The sequence below is a fragment of the Sus scrofa genome, chromosome 5, assembly GCF_000003025.6.
Source record: "Sus scrofa isolate TJ Tabasco breed Duroc chromosome 5, Sscrofa11.1, whole genome shotgun sequence".
Taxonomy (NCBI): Eukaryota; Metazoa; Chordata; class Mammalia; order Artiodactyla; family Suidae; genus Sus; species Sus scrofa.
Genome location: NC_010447.5, coordinates 96,875,293 through 96,896,765, shown reverse-complemented (window position 1 = coordinate 96,896,765; position 21,473 = coordinate 96,875,293). Strand labels below are relative to the sequence as shown.

The 21,473-nt window shown below is 33.7% G+C and overlaps 1 protein-coding gene across 10 annotated transcripts in view; it reads left to right on the top strand.

Moving 5' to 3' along the window:
- Positions 1 to 21,473, top strand: part of LRRIQ1 (leucine rich repeats and IQ motif containing 1) — a 292,539-nt gene that overhangs the window by 196,953 nt on the left and 74,113 nt on the right. For all 10 annotated transcript variants that reach the window (XM_021092787.1, XM_021092788.1, XM_021092795.1 and 7 more), the window contains 4 exons: positions 12,369 to 12,458; positions 13,095 to 13,216; positions 13,755 to 13,850; positions 14,105 to 14,187. In XM_021092787.1, the coding sequence (XP_020948446.1) occupies positions 12,369 to 12,458; positions 13,095 to 13,216; positions 13,755 to 13,850; positions 14,105 to 14,187 (391 nt within the window). The remainder of the gene's footprint in view (positions 1 to 12,368; positions 12,459 to 13,094; positions 13,217 to 13,754; positions 13,851 to 14,104; positions 14,188 to 21,473) is intronic.

The window sequence follows — 21,473 nt, the reverse complement described above, 5'->3', positions numbered from 1 at the left end:
TGCATTTCTCTAATATCTGTCAGTTTGGAAAAAGTGGTACTTTTAGAATATTTTAAAATTCATGAACACAGAATATCTCATTATTTACTTTAAATCTCTCCATACATTGCTCTGTGGTTTTCTTTATAGTGGCCTTATACATTTTTTGGTTAGATTCATTCTTAGGTATTTGATATTTTCTGATATTTTATTTTTGTACACCAACCTTATATCCAGCCACTTTGTTGAAAATCACAAATTAATTTTAATAGACTGTCTCTCAGGTCTTTGAATATTCCATACACAGAGTTATGTCACCTAAGAATAATACCAGCTTTTTTTCCCCAATTCTTATGCCTCTTGTTTATTTTTCTTGCTTTATTACCCTGACTACTACCTCTAGTAAAATGTTAAGTAGTGGTGATATTGGCAGGCATCGTTTGGTAGCTCCTGATCTCAGGGTGAAAACTTTCCACCATGAAGTCGGATGTTGGGTAAATGTTTCTGGTAGAAACTGTATATTTGATTAAGAGAGTTACCCTCCATAACATCTTCTTATCTTTCCAAGAGGTTAATATGATGATGATATTGATGACTCTATATATGATTTGGATTTTGTCAAATGATTTTTATGCTTATAACATTGATTTTCAAACATGAAATCTTATATTCCTGAGTAAACCAACTTAGCTATGATGCATTATCTTTTTATCTAGTGCTGAATTTGATTTGCTAATATTTTGTTTAGAATTTTTGCATTCATATTCACAAAGAGGTTGTGCCTCTAAACTTTCTTTCTTATAAAACTCTGTTTTTGGATTTTGGTATAGAGATTATGTTGACCTTCTGTTTGAGTAAGAAATTCATCCTTTGTGGAGTTTGATGTAAGATTGATGTTATTTGCTTCTTAAAAGTTTATCTTAGCACATAGTCTGTTTGGGAAAATGTTCCATATGCACTTGAAAGGAATATGCATTCTACAGGGGGTATAGTTACTAAAATCTAAATTACATATAGTTCATTAATTGTGTTTTTTAAAATCTTCTGTATTTTTAGTGATTTTGGTAGGTCTCTATCAGTTATTGACAGAGAATACTAAAATATCTTATTGTGTTTGTTGGTTTCTCTAAATCAGTTTTTAGTTCTGTCAAATTCTGCCTCATACTTTGAAGCTGTGTTATTAGATTTTGGATCATTAAATCATTGTATTATTGACCTTTTTTCATGATAAAATTTTACTCTTTAGTTTCTCTCTTTAATGAATCACCCTAATGAATACTTCCTCTGATATTTTCATATCTATAGCTTCTTTCCTTAGACTAATAATTTCATTACATATATTTTCCTAAACATTCCCATTAAACATTTCTGTTGCTTGTATTTGAAAGTGTGGCTCATATAAGAGTATATAGTTGGATTTGCTTATTTTTATATTTTATTCTAATTTTTTATTAATATATTCAGAGTCAAATTTATTTTAAGAGTGTAATTAGGCTTATATATCAGCTTTCTATTTGTATTTTATTTGTTCTGTGTTTCTTTTTTGCTTTTTTATTACTTTTTTCTCATTAATCAAGTACTTTTTGCTTTCCCTTCTCCCCCCCCCGCATTACCTTGTTAATTTATTGTTACCTCTTCTATGCATTTCATTCCTTTCTGCATTATCATGCTTCTAGCATTTTCTTTTGCCCAAAGGACTTTCTTTAGCATTTATTTCAGTTCATGATTATGATTACTTGAAGATTTCTTTTTTTATGTTCAAAATTCCAAGTTTATTACTATCCATTCTCCTGTTTCCTGTATTTCTAAAATCATTGATACAGTATTTACTATTAATTTTACTAAGCAAAGGATTTTGAAGTTACAATATTTTGTCAACATTCTGATGATACCATGGAGGTCAAATTCCAGAAAATGTTGTCACATGACCACTAATGATAATTAGCAAAAATCCATTAGGGTGGAACTGATGAGATCCATGAGATCCTGGACTCCTGCTACATCAGAATATATTGCATCTTGAAATACAGTATAACAGGAGTCCATCTCAGACCTGAAAGATGAGAAAGAATTTGTAATGGATTCCATAATATAAATATTCTCTTTTAATATTGATATTTAGCATAGATCAATAATATCAAAATATCTTATTTTTAAAGCAAAAACTTGGTTATCCCTTATCATTTATATATATTTTTCCTTGTAAAGCATTTGTGATGTTATCTAAGTTAACAGGCATGTATTTGGCACCTATTATGTGCCAAGCTCTATGGTTACTTAAGTGTAAAGTATGATTTTAACACTCCATTATTCTACTCTAGTGAAAAGACAGATTATTTTTAAAAGTTATGATAGAAGTTAACTTTTGAAAATTTCTTTTACTTAAAATTTTGATGAGTATCTTCTCTAGATAGAGAACTCTAGGTAGATCTTTGACATTTAAAGATGCCATTTTATTAGCTTCTGGCTTTCATAGATTCTATTGAAAAGTCAATAATGGGGCTTATTTTTTCTTCTCTGAAGATATATCTCCCTAACCCCTACTCTCCAGACTACTTTTAAAGTTCACTTCCTGTTTTTGCTTTTCAGCAGAGTATGATTTTCTTTGTATGTACTCTGCTTGGAATGGGGACAGTCATGTGGCTTCTTGAATCTGTGGTTGATGTGTTTTAATTGCTTGGCCAGAGTTATATCAAATATTTAATCTTTTTCATTATCTCTCTTCTTTGAGGTAAAATGCCTCCAAAAATATATATGCTAGAGTTTCTTACTATTTCTCATGTGTCTCTTACTCTTTTCTGAATTTTGTTTCTTTTTTTTTACTTCCATATTTTAATTTGGGTGTTTCCTACTGACCTATCTTATAGTTCTCTAATCAGGTCTCCTGAATTATCTAATCATTTTTAGCCTATCAAATTCTTTTTTCCTTTTTTTCCTTTTCTTTTAAAAGTTGTGTTAGACTACACATAACATAAAATTTATCATCCTAACCATTTTTAAATGTACAATTCAGTTCTATTAAATACATTCATATTTTTATGCAGCCATCAACACTATCCATCCTCATCACTCTTTCATCATGTAAATCTGAAACTCTATATCCATGGAACACTAACCCCCCATTCTCCCCTCCCTCAGCTCCTGGCATCCTCTGTCCTACTTTCTGTCTCTATGATTCTGACTACTCTAAGTGCCTCATGTAAGTAGAATCATACAGTATCTGTTTTGTTTTGTTTTTTGTTTTTTGACTGGCTGATGCCACCCAGCATAGTGTCCTCGAGTTTTATTCATGTTGAAGCATTTTGCAGAATTTCTTTCCTTTTCAGGGCTGAATAATATTCCATTGTATATATACACCACATTTTGTTTATGCATTCATTTGTCAGTAGACACCGGGTTGCTTCCGAGGTTTGGCTCTTGTGAGCAATGCGACTACAAACTTTAGTGTACAAATATCTCTACAAGACCCTGGTTTCATTTCTTTTGGGAATATATACTCAGAAATGGAATTACATAATTGCTGGATCATATAATCCTATGTTTAAATTCTTAGGAACTACTGTATTGTTTTCTACAGGGGCTGCACCGTTTTTCCTTTCCCACCAACAGTGCACAAAGGTTCTAATTTCTTCCCAGCCTCACCAATGCTTTGCTGTTTTCTGTTTGTTGTTTTTGTGTGTTTGTTTTTTAGTAGTCATCCTGATGGGTATGAAGGTGACTATCTACTAATTTTTTGATTTCAGGGTTTTTTAAAGTGGAATTTCTACTTATTATTTATTGTAATTTCCAGTTATATGTTGAAATTTCTATCATTTCCTATTTTTTCTGGAAGATACTGATTATGGTATTTTCATAGCTTTCTCTGTTAATTGAAGCATCTGAACCACTTGTTTTATTTCTGTTGACAGTTTATCTCTTGTATTTTGAGCCAGTTCCTCTGTTAGCATTTAATCTTTGATTAAGTATCAGACATGTAAAAAGCGTAAAGATACTGGAAGATGTTTTCTTTCTCTAAAGAGGATTTAATTTTATTCTAACAGGCAAATGTTATATAGGCAGAGACCCTTTAGAAGCTTATCTTCAAGCTTTGTTAGGGCTAGTCTATTTCTGGTTTCTCTTAGGGTTGAGCCAATATCATATCTAACCTGAAAGTGGGCTGTTTACCAGGCTACCTTCATCTTGTTTGTTCCTGAATTCTAATTCCTTTTTCCACAGCATCAAGTAACTAAAGAAGCTTCTTAGCTTTGTGAGCTTCCCAGTTGTTGCTATGCACTTTGATCTCTCCTACACATGTACTCCTTGGAATTTGGAAACACATGAAGGGTTATTTTATACACGACTTTGAGCTCATGTTTCTGTGATTCTCTCCTCTCAGGGATCTTGGTCCTTCAATCCTACCTGCCTCAGCATCCCTTCACTTCAACCTTTGTCTCTTCATCCACTGCTATAAGTGGACCTCACATATCTGCTTGGCTTCTCTTTCCTGTTGATAAACTTGGGGATTCCCCTGAGGAAAAATATGGAGAAAAATACAGGGCTATACCTGACTAAAGCTATAACAGAATGAAATGGCCAGAGTGAAATGTTCCCCCTTAAGAATTCAGAAGCCTCGGAAACCCTACATTTTATAAAGGGTTGCTAGCAAACCTGATCATCCCATGCTCAGAGGACGTTGTTCTTTTCTTACACTAGACAGCAAATAAATTTTGCTTTCTGCTCTGGGGGGAAACACTAAGAGGCTACCTTGCAAGCTATACTAACATCTTCGGAGAGATAGTGTAGAACCAAAGTTATCATGAAGTCTTGCAGAAGGATTACAGAGCTTATCTGCCAACAAGAGCTACTCCTTGGGTGTACATGGCAAAATCATCTCACCCTCCGGTGGTCACTCTGAATAATCTGGCAGAGGCGAAGACAAAATCCATCAGGTTTCCCTCATGATACAGTTAATGAGGTTTCCTATCAATACCCCACGCATTTATTTCCTCTTCAAGTTCAGTATTGACCTTCCCACTAGACTTGAGACTTTAACCCAGGAAGAGCTGGGGAAGTATTAGCTATTACACAGACTCTTTCTTGGCCCTTAAGGAGGCAATCTAAGGCAATTTAGCCGTCTGAAACAGCCCTAGCCTGTGAGTTGAGGGATGACTTGAATGCTTTCCAGGGCCCTAGTAATGTTTCCTTAACATTTGAAGGTGATTTATGACCAGAATACCGTCCAGGTGACATTTGTCTACCCCATAGTATGACTGAAAATGGGAGCGGGGAAAAACATCCAGAGATGTTTTATACGGAGGTGCAGGATCTGGGGGCATCCTTTGCTGTCTTGATAGAGTTCTCAATGAGTTTAAGGGAAACAGCTATCAAGTGTTGTCTCAGCCTCCTGGAAGGGGTTGGCAAACCCAGCAATAAGTTAAATTTAAGGTGTTTGCAGGAGCTTAGGAGGGCCCTACAGGGGTGGGTTTTTGGTTTTGTTTTGTTTTGTTTATGGAGCAAGGCTTCAGAGGTAGTTCTGAAGGACAAGAGATCATGAATGTCTGTCCCTTCCTCATACCTCTCAGGATCTGAGGTTTTCTTGAAGATGTGACTTGCTGTTCTCCATTAACTTCTTAAAATTAGTGTCTCATTTCAGTAGCTATGACGTCACCTTTTTTCCTAATCACTCTCTATTCACATCTCGCCCTTTCATCCAGAAGGGTTCAGAAGACAAGGAATAAGTGCATTTTTATAAAACTTAACCGGAGAAAAAAGTATGTATATGTGTATGTGTAACTGGGTCCCCATGCTGTACAGTGAAAAAAAAAAATTGTGTTGGGGAAATAACAATAAATAAATAAATAGCTTTCAACTCCAAAAAAATAAAAAAATTAAATATTAAAAATAAAAGCAAACTTAACCAGGATTTCTGTACCTCAACTCCCCTGTGGCCAGGCTGCACCCTGAGGATGTATCGGTCGTGCTGGCCTGAGACTTCCTGTTTGGGAAAAGAAATATGCTTAAAGACCAGGAATGGTAAGAGCAGAATCCTGGTTGTCAAAATAGCTCTGTGTTATCCTCCACGTATTTTTTTCAAACTGTTACCTGGGAAGTAGCTACAGAGAGTATAATCCCTTCCTGGGGACATTCACATTAACTGATCAAATTGCCTTATTAAGGTGTGTGGACAGAAGGAAGTGAGAGTGATGAAGCAAACTATCCAGCTTATTATTGAGTAGCTTTTTTGATAAAAGGCACTCAATCGTCAAGCTCCAGTGGTCCAGAAAAGTGAAAAATTACACAGACATATTTCAAGGGTGACAGTTATATGGCCAAAGTTAGCTGATAGATAACCTGAAAAAGTATCAAAATTTGAGAAGGAAAGAGAGGGTTTAGAAAGTGAGATTTGAGATTCATCATGGGCCAGATTTCCAAACTGTTAAGAGTTCTGTGGTGCTACAAAATTTATCAAGAAGAATTAGAAAGAATTATTTTGAGGCAGCTTGGGGAGAAGAGGAGGAACGTGTTGAGGCGCAGAGTAGGGGTTGGTGGAGGGAATAAAAACAAAATCAGGGCATGGCTTTTAGAATTTCTAGAACTTATTCAGCACTAACTGACATGTGGCTTAGGGCAAGTCTAATTCTGTCAAATGAAAGGATTACACTAGTTGGTATGAAAAAATTTGCATATACATATGCAAATAAACATGATATTATCTGCAGGTTTTGTGATAGCCTTATTTCCTAATCTATCAAAGAATATACGAGATTAGGAGTGTATATATGTTCTCAAAGAACACAAATTATGTGTATACACACACATATATATATTCAAATGTTTGTGAGCACAATTACAAATTTCTCTAAGTACATTTTAAATTTGTAAGTAAATCTGGTAATAGTCTTATAATAAATAGAAAGCTTTCTAGATTCTTAGTTGTAGGTTAAAGAATATTTAAACAGAAGGTTTTTCTTAAGCAATAACTGAAATTTGTGTGAATGTCCAATGACAAGCATGATATATTAATATACAGCTTTAAAACAGTAGTATATTTATAATCTTGGCCAATTCCTCCTGACATTTTGAGATTTTTTTTCCTCACATACTAGGTACTGCCAAATATACATGATATTAATAAACTTGAACTCATATGAATCATTAGTTTTGATAACATTTTTGGTTGAGATTATATAATTACTAAAAGTCACTTTAGCATTTTAGATTAAATGTTCTGTTTATGTCTCTAGAAATTTCTAAGAGACGATGGTTAAGAATTGCTCCGGAAGCTTACCAAAATTTGTGACGTTACGTTAAAAAACAAGAAAAACTATTTTCAAAGTTTTCTGCATGTTTGAATATCAATTTACAGACCTACATTTCCCCCCAGACTTTGTGTAACTTCTTTTCCAAGGAAGGAATCTCTGTCATTATATATATGATATGGCAGAGAAATCACTGTGCTTTGTGGGATCTTGTCCTGCTGCAGAAAGAGAACAGTTGGAATCCCAGAGAATACAAAAAAGAGGTGGTTTGACAAGTGTTTAAGGAAAAAAAAGTTGTTCGTTTATATAAAAATTAGTTCATAAGTCAGACTGCTTGCCTGGCATTACTGGTCCTTTTCCACAGTCTCTCCCCAGAGAGCATGTTACCTTTAAAATTTTTATTCCAACTTTATTTTATTGTGTGAAGATACACACTGCATAAAATTTGCCATCTTAACCATTTCAAGTGTATTCATTACTATTAAATATATTCATAGAGTCGTGCTACCATCACCACCACATAGATCTAGAACTCTTCTTGCCTTACAAAATTGTATACCTATTAAACAAGATACCTGAAAACCGAAACTGTATACCTATGAAACAGTTAACTCTTCGTTGTCCTACAATATCCTAAAGTTATAAGCACTTTAAGTTAAATTTACACCAGCTTAACTTTAGTAGCATCCATAAATTCTGCTTCTTTACAGCTTTATCTCCTCCCCTTTCAGTTGTTGGTGTCAAAAAATTACATCATTATACATTGTGTGCCCCAAACATAGACTAATACTTTCTCTAAATATATTAATCTCTTAAATCATGTAGAAAGCAAAAGGTGGAGTTACAAGCCAAAGTTTCAATAATACTAGCTTTTAAACTAAGAATTGTTTTTAAATGTATTAGTATCTTAAATTATGTAGAAGACAAAAAGTAGGATTCCGTCCTGGCTCAGCAGTTAATGAACCCACCTAGCATCCGTGAGGACGTGGGTTAGATCCCTGGCCTCACTCATTGGGTTTGGGATCCAGCATTGCCCTGGGCTGTGTGGCTCAAATCCTGCCTTGCTGTGGCTCTGGGGTAGGCCTGTGGCTACAGCTCGCTTTTACAACTTCCCAGGCAGTCACCTTTAGTGAGATCCTTATTTCTTCATTTGACTTTGAACTGCTATCTAGTATTCTTTCACTTCAGCCTGCAGAACTCTCTTTAGCATTTCTTTCAAGACAGGTATAATGGTAATGAACTCTCTCAGCTTTTGTTTATCTGGGAATGCGTTCCGTTCCTCAATTTAAAGGACAGTTTGTCAGATAGAGGATTCTTGATTGACAGTTTTTTCTTTCAGCGCTCTGAATATGTCAGCCCACCGCCTTCTGGGTGTCAAAGATGCTGATGAGAAGATCTTCTGATAATCTTCTTGAGGATCCCTTACATGTGAAAAGTTGCTTCTCATTTGCCGCTTTCAAGATTCTCTCTTTGGAAGTTCCCTGGTGGCTCAGTGGGTTAAGGATCTGGCATTGTCACCGCTGTAGTGAGAGTTCAGTCCCTAGCCTGGGAGCTTCTGCATGCTGTAGGCTCAGTTAAAAAAAAAAATTGAAACAAAGATTTTTGTCTTTGCTTTCTGAAAGTTTGATTATAATGCGTCTTAGTCTAGGGCTCTTTGAGTTTATCTTACTTCAAAATCATTGAGCTTCTCAGATGTATATATTCAGGTGTGTCATTGAATTGGGGAAAATTTTAGTCGTTATTTTTTCAAATATTCTCTCTACCCTTTCTTTTTTTTCTGTGACTCCCATGATGTATATGTTGGTCCATTTCACGGCGTCTCAAAGGTCCCTTAGGTTCTGTTCACTTTTATTCAGTCTTTTTTCTTGCTGTTCTTTAGACTTAATAATTCCATTACTGTATCTTAAAATTCAATCCTTCATTTACCTACTCAGAGGCAGATCTCTCTAGTGAATCCCATCAGTGAATTCTAGTGAATTTTTCATTTCAGTTATTGTACTTTTCAGCTTTAAAATTTCTTCTTGATTTCTGTTCGTTTTCTCTCTTAATCAATATTTCTATTTTGTCCATTACATTATTTTCTTTCTTCTTTTAGTTCACTGAATATCTTTAAGATGGTTATTTTAAAGTCTTTTGGAGTTCCCGTCATGGTGCAGTGGAAAAGAATCCGACTAGGAACCATGAGGTTGTGGGTTCGATCCCTGGCCTCACTCAGTGGGTTCCAGTGTTGCCATGAGCTGTGGTGTAGATCGCAGACACAGCTCAGATCTGGCATTGCTGTGGCTCTGGCGTAGGTGGGCAGCTGTAGCTCCGATTAGACCCCTAGCCTGGGAACCTCCATATGCTGCGGGTGCAGCCCAAAATAAAACAAGACAAAAAAGATAAAGTCTTTGTCTAGTAAGTCTGCCATGAGATCTTTTGAAGAGATAGTTCTTGTTGATTTTTTTTTCCTTTGAATGGGCTGTACATCTTTCTTTGTTCGTATGCCTTACAAATTTATTTAAAATTAGTCACTGAATTTAATAATGTGACAAGTTTATAAATCAGGTTCTCTCTCTTCCCCAGAGGCGGATAGGTTTTTTTGTTTTTGTTTTGATTGTCATAGGCTGTGTCTGTGCCAAGGATCAGCCTGAGTTGTAAACTCAAGGTCTTCTCCATTCTTTTCTAAGCCTGTACCTTTCCCTGGACATAAGTGCTAACTTTCTCATTTCCCACATATATGCAGATGCTTTGGGATATCCTAGTCTTTTTTTAAGACCAATATTCTAGTCTTTAATGTTCATCTTCCAAAAGAGGGAAAAAGAGAAAAATGAAGCAGGGACAGCATGGGGGAAGAACTTCAGTCCTTTAAATCCTCTGGAAATCACTTAGTAGGTAGATTAAATATGCTTAAAAGGGGGCATATTTAACAACAACAATAGGGAAGGCACCGCTTGCCTCTTTGTACTTCTGTGATCAGAAGCAGCTATCAACAGTCCAAAACAAATCTCCATTATTTGGAAGACAGCATCCTCATTGTCCACCCTGGCTCCTACAGACTGTGTGCAAGTTACTCTTTGAAACACACAAATAGCTAGGTGCCTGCCTTGGGGCTGGGGAGCGGAGGAGAGATAGCTGCTACTGTGCTAAGAGCTGACAGTGACCAAAATTAAGCACAATTTACTTTCCAAGTCTTCCCCAGGACACTGCAAGCCTTCAGTAGACTCTAGCATTCCCAATGATTACATTAACAGATTCTGCCAGTTCAGTTGTTATTTAGGTTGGAAGACAGGTTCCTGGTGCTCTCTACCCCACCATCTTCCCAGAATCCTCTGGCACATTGCTTTTGTAGTATTGTCCCTACATCTTCTCTTCATTTAGCAATTTTGTAGAGTAAGAATGCTGATAATTTTTTTTTTCTTTGTAGGGCTGCATCCATTACATATGGAAATTCCCTAAGCTAGGGGTCAAATCTGAGCTGCAACTGCTGGCTTGCGCCGTAGTCACAGCAACATGGATCTGAGCTGCATCTGCGACTTACACTGCAGTTTGCAACAATGCTGGATCCTTAATCCACTGAGCAAGGCCAGGGATCGTACCCTCCTCCTCAAGGATGGTTGGGTTCTTAACCCACTGAACCACAATGGGAATGTCCGGAATGCTGATTTAATGATAGCTAATAAGCCTTGGGACTTGATCTTTCCTGAGATAGATCTGAGTTTTCCTTTATTTGTCCTACAAAAGAAAGAATTAAAAAAATTGAGCCCTGTATAGTGTTTGCAATTTTGCAATAAATAGCCCTTGTTAAATAAGATATATATTCTTAAACCAGATATAATTGATATAACCATGATATATAAATATATGTTAATAATCTCTGCCTAGAAGCATCTGGACTGTGTCCCAGTGCCCACCTGAGTAAAGGTGTCCTTTTTACACAGATAGTCAAATAACATGAATTTGATTAGGTTTCCAAAGAGTAAATGCTATAAGTAATAGTGTGTCATTGCACTGCTGGCTTGTAGTCAGGATGTCTCAGTCTTGCATTTCTAATGGTCTTTCAAGAGATAGTCAAGAAACACTGAAACTCTGTAACTGGAAAATTGTATTTAGTTTAGTCTCCTCAGATTATAGTCATTCCAGTTCTCGAAATACATAAATATGTTTGATCATTTTAGAATCTTTTAAAAAACAAATTCACTGCTATTCTGGATCATCCTTTTTTCCTAAAGATTCAAAAACAATTATAGAACCACAGAATACTGTTTAAATCATATTAGGTAATTCAAGCAACTAGAATTTAGATAAGTATATTCTAAATGATGTAACACTAGCATAACTAGTTTGGTTCCATTGTAGAAAGACAAAATAAATTTGTAAATTACATAAATGGAATAAAGGTGTTGTAAGACGAAGAGCGAAGTGACTTAAAATGAGGTCATTTAAAAAAACTAAAAAAAGCAAGAAAAGAATGTATGCACCTGGGTCACCATGCATTAGCAGAACACGGTAAACCAGCTAAAGTGGAAAAAAATAATCATTGTATATCAAAATAAAATAAAATGAGGTCATTTCAAAATTTGTGTTTACGTGTTTATCGTTCAAACACTTGAATTAGGGAATATGAGGATCCATATTCCCTATATTGCCACAAACTTTTTTCCCATCTACTTACAAAATTTGTGAAATTTTGAACAAAAATTAAAAGTTATCTTGCAGATGGTATTTGAAGAAAGTTGATACTAACATGTTAAAATACTCCAACTTTTTAATAGTGAGGTTTGATAGAAAATATTTTAATAATTTGCATAATATAAAGCTAAACTTTTATTTCCCTCCGTTATTTCTAGAGTTGGCTCAGAGTCATAGTTATCAAAAAATAGTTTTTTTAAATATCCTGAGTAGTCTGAACCTCTCCTTTTTTTAGAGCATGTGAGTACTTGAGTTTTCACTTTATCCCTCTTGGTGATGAAAAATCTTATCCCATTTTTTTTATAAGGCTTGCGTTAAACAGATTCATAACATCTCATAAGTGAAAGTAGCAAATTTTCCCCTAAATAAAAAAACTCTGATATACTTTCTTAACATTTGTAGCATGTAAGACAATTTAAAAGCATCTTTGTTAAAGTTATGCAAACTCAGTTATGTCCATTAATGTTGTTGTTTGTGCAGGCTGCCTTAGAGAAGGAATGGCTAGCTTTAGATTCCACCCGCTTCCCTTCACAAACACTGCTTCTCCCAAACCAGCTGCACTGGCCAAAGGTAACATGTCATGGAAACCTCTTAGTGCTTGATCTTTGCTCATTTCTTAAGGTTATGCTGTGCTGCAGTGATTAATAATACAATTTATTGACTCGAAAAACACAATTACTTTTAGAAACCTCTGACTTCCTCCTCATCCCCAGATGTAATTTTTCATGTAGCTTTTCTTTCGTTTGCTCCCAATTTTTTTCTTTATTTTGGATTTCTTTCAGCACTTTATTTCACAGTAGCAAAAAAAAAAAAAAAAAAAAAGATATGTTTCAGCTGCATAAAATCACTAGTTGACAGCACTTTAAAAATACAAAAATATGCATTAAAAGGGCAACAGCTGAAGATTCTCAGTCAGAGGTCAATGGACTGCAGTATCTGTTATTTATTTGATAATCTTTGAAGTTTTTGTTTTCTGAAATTTTTTCAAGATCTTTGCAATTAATCATTTTTTTATATACAAACTACACCAAGAGCATATTACTCACCACTCTAACAAAAGGCATTTGTATGTATATTCCATAAATTCATTTTATTATAATTTTTAGTTTATGCGAGTCTTTCTCAGACTCTCAATAATATGCATGTAAAGTAATATAAATGCTAGATTTTTAAATTTATTTTACACTTATTTACATTTTTTCTAAGTTCTCTGAAACCTTAAAATGTGATGATACTTCGTTTAATTTACCAAGTCATCCAGCTCATGCATGGCTATGTAATGAGAAAGAAAATTTGTTTTCATCGGAACACACACAACTTAATAGCAGGTAAGCTGTTTTAGAGGATAAATCTCTAATGAACGACAAGAATATTATACTCCTTACAAAATTAGTAAGATTATGAAAGCAGGTATGAATTTTCTTGTTTAGAAAGAAGATGGAAGAACATTTAGTATTAAAAATGTAATGATTTTATGGAATTTTCAACGTAAGAAAAATGTGTGAGGTAGGTTCACTAAAGCCAGTGTAAAACAATGTCAGTGAAATAATGTAATTAACTGTTGTAAACAAATAGACTTTCAAATACGGCTGTATAGGTAGAGATAGGGATTAAAATAAAAATTCCACTGCTGTGTTTCTCTCAACAAAAGGATTGAAATATGCTTCAAGTAATTGAAATGTAAAACATTTTAAATTAATGGCAGACTTTTATTACTTTTCAAGATAAATTTTTATGTATCTTAAGTGTATTTTTTTCCAAGTTTGAAACAACATAAACAACCTGTAGTTTTAAAAAGTAGTGATATACTTTGTTGATTCAGTTGTGGGTTTTTTTTTTTTTTTTTTTTTTTTTTCCTATTGCTAGATCAGAAAATAGAACTTTTTCTAGGACACCTGAATTAAAGATCAGCAGAAAGAGCTTGCAGAAGTCTGAGAAAGAAGAAAAAATTTCAGAAGAATGGTATGTGGTGTATTTTACACTCAAATATTAAGAAATTGAGAAAGTTTTAAATATCCAAGGCAGATATTTTTCAAGATTTCAAGAATATTTTTATTAGTTTTTAAGAAACTATACCTCTGTTAAATCACAATTTTTAAATGGGAATTCAAATTTGTTTTGGTATGATATAATTCAGATATGTATGTTTATATGTATATTCATGCATAAATATGGTCTGGATATTTTTACTTTTATTAAATTTAATCTTTTTATAGGGGCTTTAAGGATATTTCTACTGCTCAGCAAATGCTAAAGAGAGCACAGAAAATGAAATCAAAGAAATTAAGGAGAAAATTAGGTGGGTAATCAATGATCTTTGAATAACTGTGTCTGACATTGAAGATAAAATCATTTAAATTAGTTTTTTAGCAAGTTTTATTTAATAAGAATAGAAAGGAAATGCACAGATATGACAATGTCTAAGGTACTACCATAAAAAGGAACAAGAAAACTTGCAGAAAATTATATTACATTTAATGATTTGTTATGTGCTTAAATGCTATTTTCATTTTCCTGTTTCTTTTCTACTTTCCTATTGATTATTCCATTGTGTACTGAAAATTATGCCATAATTGGCTTCTAAGCTGGTTCATCTCAGCAAATGTTGATTCTAAAGAGTGTGTGCTTCAATGTGCTTATTCCCTTCTGTGTTTTTTAAATCTCTTGATTATTCAATAAATTATTTGTATAAGTTCATCAGTCCGTGAATATCAGCCACGAAGATTTCACAACTTGACACTTTGGAAAAGGAGCACAGTGTTTATATTTTGTGATTATGCTGAACCTGCGAAATCTTCAAAGTCTTTATTCCACTTGCTGGGCTGTTCTTCAATCATTTGCCTTTTTTTTTTTTTTTTGCATCTCTAATCATTGTAGCAAAATTACTTAATATGTGAAGTAGTTTATAGTTGTCAGATGAAGAAATAGGTTATTAGGAATTTATGTCTATAATTAAAACAATTTAAAATAATCTGTTTCATATAATTACATTTAGCTATAACTTTATAAATATTTCTTCATGGACTCATAGGCTCAATATAAGTAACATATTCTTTTTGTAACTGTTTTGAGTCTCTCATCAGTTTCTTTTATAAAGGTCTTAATGTCAGTGAAATATTTCCACAAAAGTACCATTATTCCTGAGAAGAGCAAGGAATCTATATTTATCCTATAGTTCTAGCTTATATCAGAATATAAAGAAGCACTCAAATTCATTTTTGTCTTTATTAGTTTTTTATTTATTTTAATCAGTTCAATTGTAGAATTCTAAAAAAATATATATATTTATGAACAGAAATAAAAATAACCAAAATACTGTTTTTCTAATGAATAACTGATATTCGTTAGCACAGCACTTACTAGCCATTTATAAATTACTGATGACTCTTTTATATTCATAAATGTTCAACTTTCCTTTTTTGGTTTGTATGAGAGATATTTTAATTTTATCTTTTTGAGATAACTAATATTCTTATTGTATACTAAAAGTTTGTCAGGTTTAAGGTACTGAAATTTAAGCATTTTTAAAGAAAATATGAATATATGTTCTGTCAACTTGCTTTGTGTCTCCTGCACTCTTGTTTTGGAAACTCCTATTAAGTTCATCAGGGCTCAGTGAAGTGAATATTCCATGCTGGTTGCCCAGCGTAATGTAACCCAAACCCTTAACAATGATGAGACTTCTGTTGGTCCTGGGGAGGTGGAATTCAGAGCAGTAAATCAGAGCAATGTGGTAATCTACTTTATTGCTTTGATGTATATATTTCTACTCATTTTCAACCATATCAAAAACAATGTTTAAATAGTTATGTTGAGAATAATACAATTTTCTGAAATTCTGGGGACAAGTTCAGATACCGGAAGTGGCTTAAAAACAGATTAAGCCAATATTCAACAAATAATAACTATTTATTTATGTTCAAGGTCTATTTTTTAAGATATTTACAGTATTTGCAATAGTCTCTGATAATGAAGGCAAGGAAAAGTTTATCTTGTTAGAATCTATTTCTGGAAATTAATAGGTCTTTCCTGCTAATTCTTGAAACTGAGATTTTTTTTTTAAGTTGAGTACTTTTAAAATAAATCAGAATAGTAAATTATATTTTTAGAAAAAGTTTTAATAAGAAATATATGTTCATGCATAAAAATCATTGCTTAAATGGCCAAAAATTAGATATAATTATTATGAAACAAAAATTAAACCTCTTTTATCTGTCACAAGGGGGCATAGTAGGTTAAAAAATGCAAAAGGACAATCAGACATCGGCATTAAGAAACATATCTTAAATTTAATATTTTGACAGTGGTCATTAGCATAACCTATTAGGTAAAAAATACACAATGGCAATTGTATAATTTTTATGAGGATATTTACTCTATCATTAGATGATTATAAGCCGAATTGCATTCTATTATTATGTGAGATTTTGTGTCTTTATATTAAGCTTTTGTTTTGTTTTTGTTTAATCAAAATACTATTAGATTGATGAAATAAAAGCAGTTTTTTTTCTTTAAAATTTGAATTCTGAAGTGTAAAACTTAATGATAGTCTTTGACTCTCCTCCTTCTTTTTCTCTGCTCCGTCTTCACGATAGATACACTGAATAGAAATGGTCAAAGTAAGAAAAGATGAAAACGACAATCAGTGGGCTCATTTCCAATTATAATATTTTAATCTTTAGTAGATTAATTATGTAGTGTTTTTGTCATTTGGTATCTGTGAGGAGTCACTTAAGACTCTGTAACTCAGGCTTTCTTCTTACAGAATAAAGAATTTTCTAGAATTAATGCAATCAATTTCTGATTATGCTATTAATTTATTTGAATCTGCCTAAAATAATGGTCATAATTTTAAACTTTACTCACCAATAAATTAAAATGATATTTTAAATATTTAAATTCTGTTGAACACTTAAAATTTACTTGTAATTTTCATATATACATATGCAGTAATACATATATGTATACTATGTATATATTTTTGTAACCTACATGTATAACTTGCCAACTTGAAAATTTTATGCCACCAGAGGGCAACATTGTTTGTTCATAAAACTGCTGGAGAGGAACCAGCTCTGTGGGGTAAGAGTGTCAAGTGGGGCAGTCAGAATTGAAACTTAATTCAATGACCTTACAATCTAACAAAGCAGTAATCCTCAAGGAGACAGGGCACAGATATACTAAATGTGGGAGCTTTAATTCAGATTTCATGCTGGGAAAAACCTTAGAGCAAGTGGCTCAGTAGAAATCTCTTAATATTTCCTGTTTGCATCTTGTACATATATTTATTTAACCAAGGGATGTGAGTCAACAATATTTGATTTAAGATGAGAGTGAAAATAGGGCAAAAGGTAGGAGTCAGCTATTTGAAGAAAGTTGCAGATAGAGGAAGACTACGACTGAGGTTGCTGATTAATGAAGAAAAAAAGAGGCTGAGAAAGCATGCAGTGTAGACAGCCCTCAGAGGACACTCAGTATTGATGACCTCCATAGGATAAATGAGGTCATCTGCTTTAATCAGAAGAAAGGGAGGAGAGAAAGAGGGAGAAAGGAATTGCTGGGAAGCCACTGGATGAAATCTGAAATTGTGAGGAGTTATCATATTTACTTATTTTGGGTTTGAGTTATAATTGTTATTCCTAGTAAGTTACGGTTTCCCTCATGATGGACCTACGCGTGAGCCAGTACTGATGGTCTTTTGTTTGTGGAGTTTTTGTTTATTCCTCTCTTTATTTTTACTGTTGCCTCATGCACAGAAGTAATTTTAGAATTTGGTGATCTGGACTGGAATTTAGCAGATGGTTTAGACGTTTGGGGATTAGTACTGCAGTGAGGAACATCAGGTGTAAGGGGGGAGTTGCTGGTTTATTGAAAACATGAGGGTCAATATTCTCGAAAACGGTCAACATAATTGGTAGCAAAACTGAGGTGAGCCACATGGAGAAAGAGAGAGAGTGATTGTTTATGATGTGAAGAACTCAGAGAGGATGGGGTCTGAGTATAGGGATTCTGGTGGAGAGCAAATGGTAAGTTTAGGGGCTGTGAATATAAGGATGACGACATAACATCATTTTCCAACATTTGCCATAATTATGCATATCAAATTTCAAACGTTGGAGGAAAGAAAGAGCAGGATGAAGCAAGCAAGCTTAATTTCATTATAAAGGTTAGAGCCATCACTAGGAATAAGCATCATCTTGCAGCTCTTGGTAACACCTTAGACCAGACTGTGACAAAATGAAGTATATTGGTGATTTATTTTGTTTACTTCAGTGATTTCCAAAAGGAACTTATTAGAATTTGGATCAAGTATTACTTTGATGTAAATAAAACAATAATAAAACCTACTTGAATAGTAAGATCCTGGAGGACCAAAGTCTCTACTTGTTGCCCACTGAATTCTCGGAACCTAATACCATGGTAGATGTTCAATAAACAACTCTTTCCAAAGAAGCTGTAAATTAGACAAAACTCATTAAAGACATTTGATTGTGTGCATGTGTATGACAGTGTATGTATATTATAGTCATTTAAATATATGTTTATATTTGAGAAGACAAATTTAAATTTGTATATAATACTCCTTATAAAATGATGAACAATAGCTAATCATTCAGCCATAACACAAAACTTACTTTACAGTACTGCAATACATGACACATACAGGAAATGAATCATAACCAGATTTTCACGTATGTACTTAATGAGAATAAGATAGACCAGTGAGCTAAGATTCGGATTATAGCAACTGAAAAGAGATTATACAGGGAATGAAAGAATTTTAAGGATGTTATAATGCCTAAATAAGATTGTTACTTCAATGAGATAATGGATATAAAGTGTAAATTACAGACCCACATATATAATGGGCACTCCGCTTATTTATAGGTTTCTTTAAATATATTATAATGATGTATTTAAAAGCCTATTTCCCAGACACTGGGCAAATCATACCGGGGAATACAAAAATTTTAAAAAACAGCAACATAGACCTGCCATTGATGATCTCAGAGTAGATTTAAATGACTTTGTACTGCTATTACAATATGCTTATTGCTTGTCTTTCTTGATTGTGTATTTTTTGAGGATAACAGTACCATTCACAGCAGTCTTTCTAAGGACAATCATGTCAGGTGATTTTTTTCCCATCTAGACTTACTAGATTTTTAACTTCTTTTCATTATTCTTTGTTATTATTCCTGTGCAATTTGAGTTGATTTGTTTTATTATACATATATATATTTGTATTTTTAGGGCCACACCCATGGCATATGGAAGTTCCCAGGCTAGGGGTCGAATCGGAGCTGAAGCTGCCAGGCCTACACCACAGCCACAGCAACGCCAGATCCGAGCCGCACCGCAGCTTGCAGCAACCTGGATCCTTAACCCACTGAGTAAGGCCAGGCATCAAACCTGCCTCCTCAAGGGTACTAGTCATCGGGTTCTTAACCCACTAAGCCATAATGGGAACTGCTAGTTAATTTGCTTTAAATCAGTTTGAGGTGATGAAATCAGATTGTTTTGAAATAAAAAGATTGAAAATGTAGCCTTCTTTATGTGCTCTTGATGAATAGAATCATTTTATTGAGTAAATTGAAATAGACAGTTCTTCTAAATATTTCGTGTATTAAATCATTTACTCTTGCTAATAATGTGGGGAAAGTGCTATCATTATCCATGTCTTACATATTAAGAAATCAAGTCGTAGATTGTTATTTGCCCTAAAATGTGACAAAGCACTTACAAAAGATCCTTTGCTTTTATTTCAAATGTGTTATGACTGAAATAAGGTCAATATGGCTCCATTAATCTATCTCCTATATATCCCACCTTATTCTAGGAATGATTTAAGATCTTTTTGAGAATATAAATTGGAAATAATATTGTTTATATCATAATTGTATGTTTAACTAGCTGCCCTTTGTTGAGAACCTACAGTTATGTAGGCATGAGTCTTGCTGCTTTACACACATAATCTTATTAATTCTCACAGTAATACTTCAAAGCCGATACTATTTTTATTCGACACAAAAAGAGGCAGAGGGTGAGACCAGTTTGTCCAGAGTAATACAACTAGTAAAAGTTGGAACTTGGGGAGTTCCCGTCATGGCTTAGTGGAAACACATCTGACTAGTATCCATGAGGACGCAGGTTTGATCCCTGGCCTTGCTCAGTGGATTAAGGATCTGGCATTGCCACAAGCTGTGGTGCAGGTCGCAGACATAGCTCAGATCCTGCGTTGCTGTGGCTGTGGCGTAGGCCAGCAGCTACAGCTCCAATTCAACCCCTCGTGTGGGAACTTCCATATTCTACGGGTGCAGGTGTGGCCCTAAAAAGACAAAAAAAAAAAAAAAAAAAAAAAGTTGGAACTTGGATCTAACCTAGATCTGTCAAATTGTAGTATCTTTGCTCAGGAAATACATAGATCAGACACAAAGGCAAGAAAGACAGGAGAATGTGTAGAAGATCAGCAGGTATAATAAGGTATCCTATGTAAACCTGTGGTAATCTGCCTTCCTAGAGCGAGTGATGCTCCTTGCAATGTGTCAGTACTTTTTTTGTAAATGACTTAGGTGATGTGTAATAGTTATTCTATTAAAGACATGTAGACAGAATTTTTTATTTTCCTTATTGATAATTCATACTGAATTCATATAGAAGTTCCCAATTTTATAATATCTTAGACCACTTATAATTGTGAGATATGTCCAAATATTGACCAATATTTTCCCTTATCTGAAAAATATAATCTCTCTGAAACACATGCTTTGTAAGGATAAATTATTACTGGAAGACTAGTGGAAATCTTCAGTATGCTTATGCTTGAGAATAACTGCAAATACTCTTGTGCTTTGCTAATTCACATTCTAAAAGCAGGCTACTTAGCATTTAATTAAAGTATGTAATTTGGGTTTTATGATGTCTTAAATCTTATTTTTTCATTTAGCGTATTCATTACTCTGCAGTACATAGTAGTCAAAGATTCTGAGTCTCTTTTTGCAAGATGATGTAAGATATTAATAAAATGTATGCTGCCCTGAATTGTGGTTTTATGTTAACCTACTGCACTTATTTTTTTATTGACGTATCATTGACATACAGCATCGGTTAGATACCACCTACTTTTTTAAGAGTAGTTTTGTTAACCTACTTTAAATGCACAACCTTCAGTCTTTATTGTCCCCCCTGTTACTTACCTCACTAATTACTTTTCTAGTTTTTGACAAGCAAAAACCTTTTGTCTTCATTCAACCACACCAAATCCCCAGTTTCACATTCCATAGAACCGGTTGTTATCAATAAAAAATTAGAGTGCTGCATTTACAATTTTCTCATTTATTTTGTAAAATTAATAGATTTAGAGTACTCTTGGCTATAAAAATACTTAGAATTTATGCATCTTCATTATGTGAAATATGCATTAGAACAAAAAGAAATTTATTATAAAACTAATGAAAAATTACCTTATCTATTTCTCATCCCACTAGTTTTTTTGCTTCTATATCTTAGTTTCTTCTAGATGAGAATAATATGGATATATATATTCTATGGACATAACCAGAGGCTATATGATTTTTCCCTGTA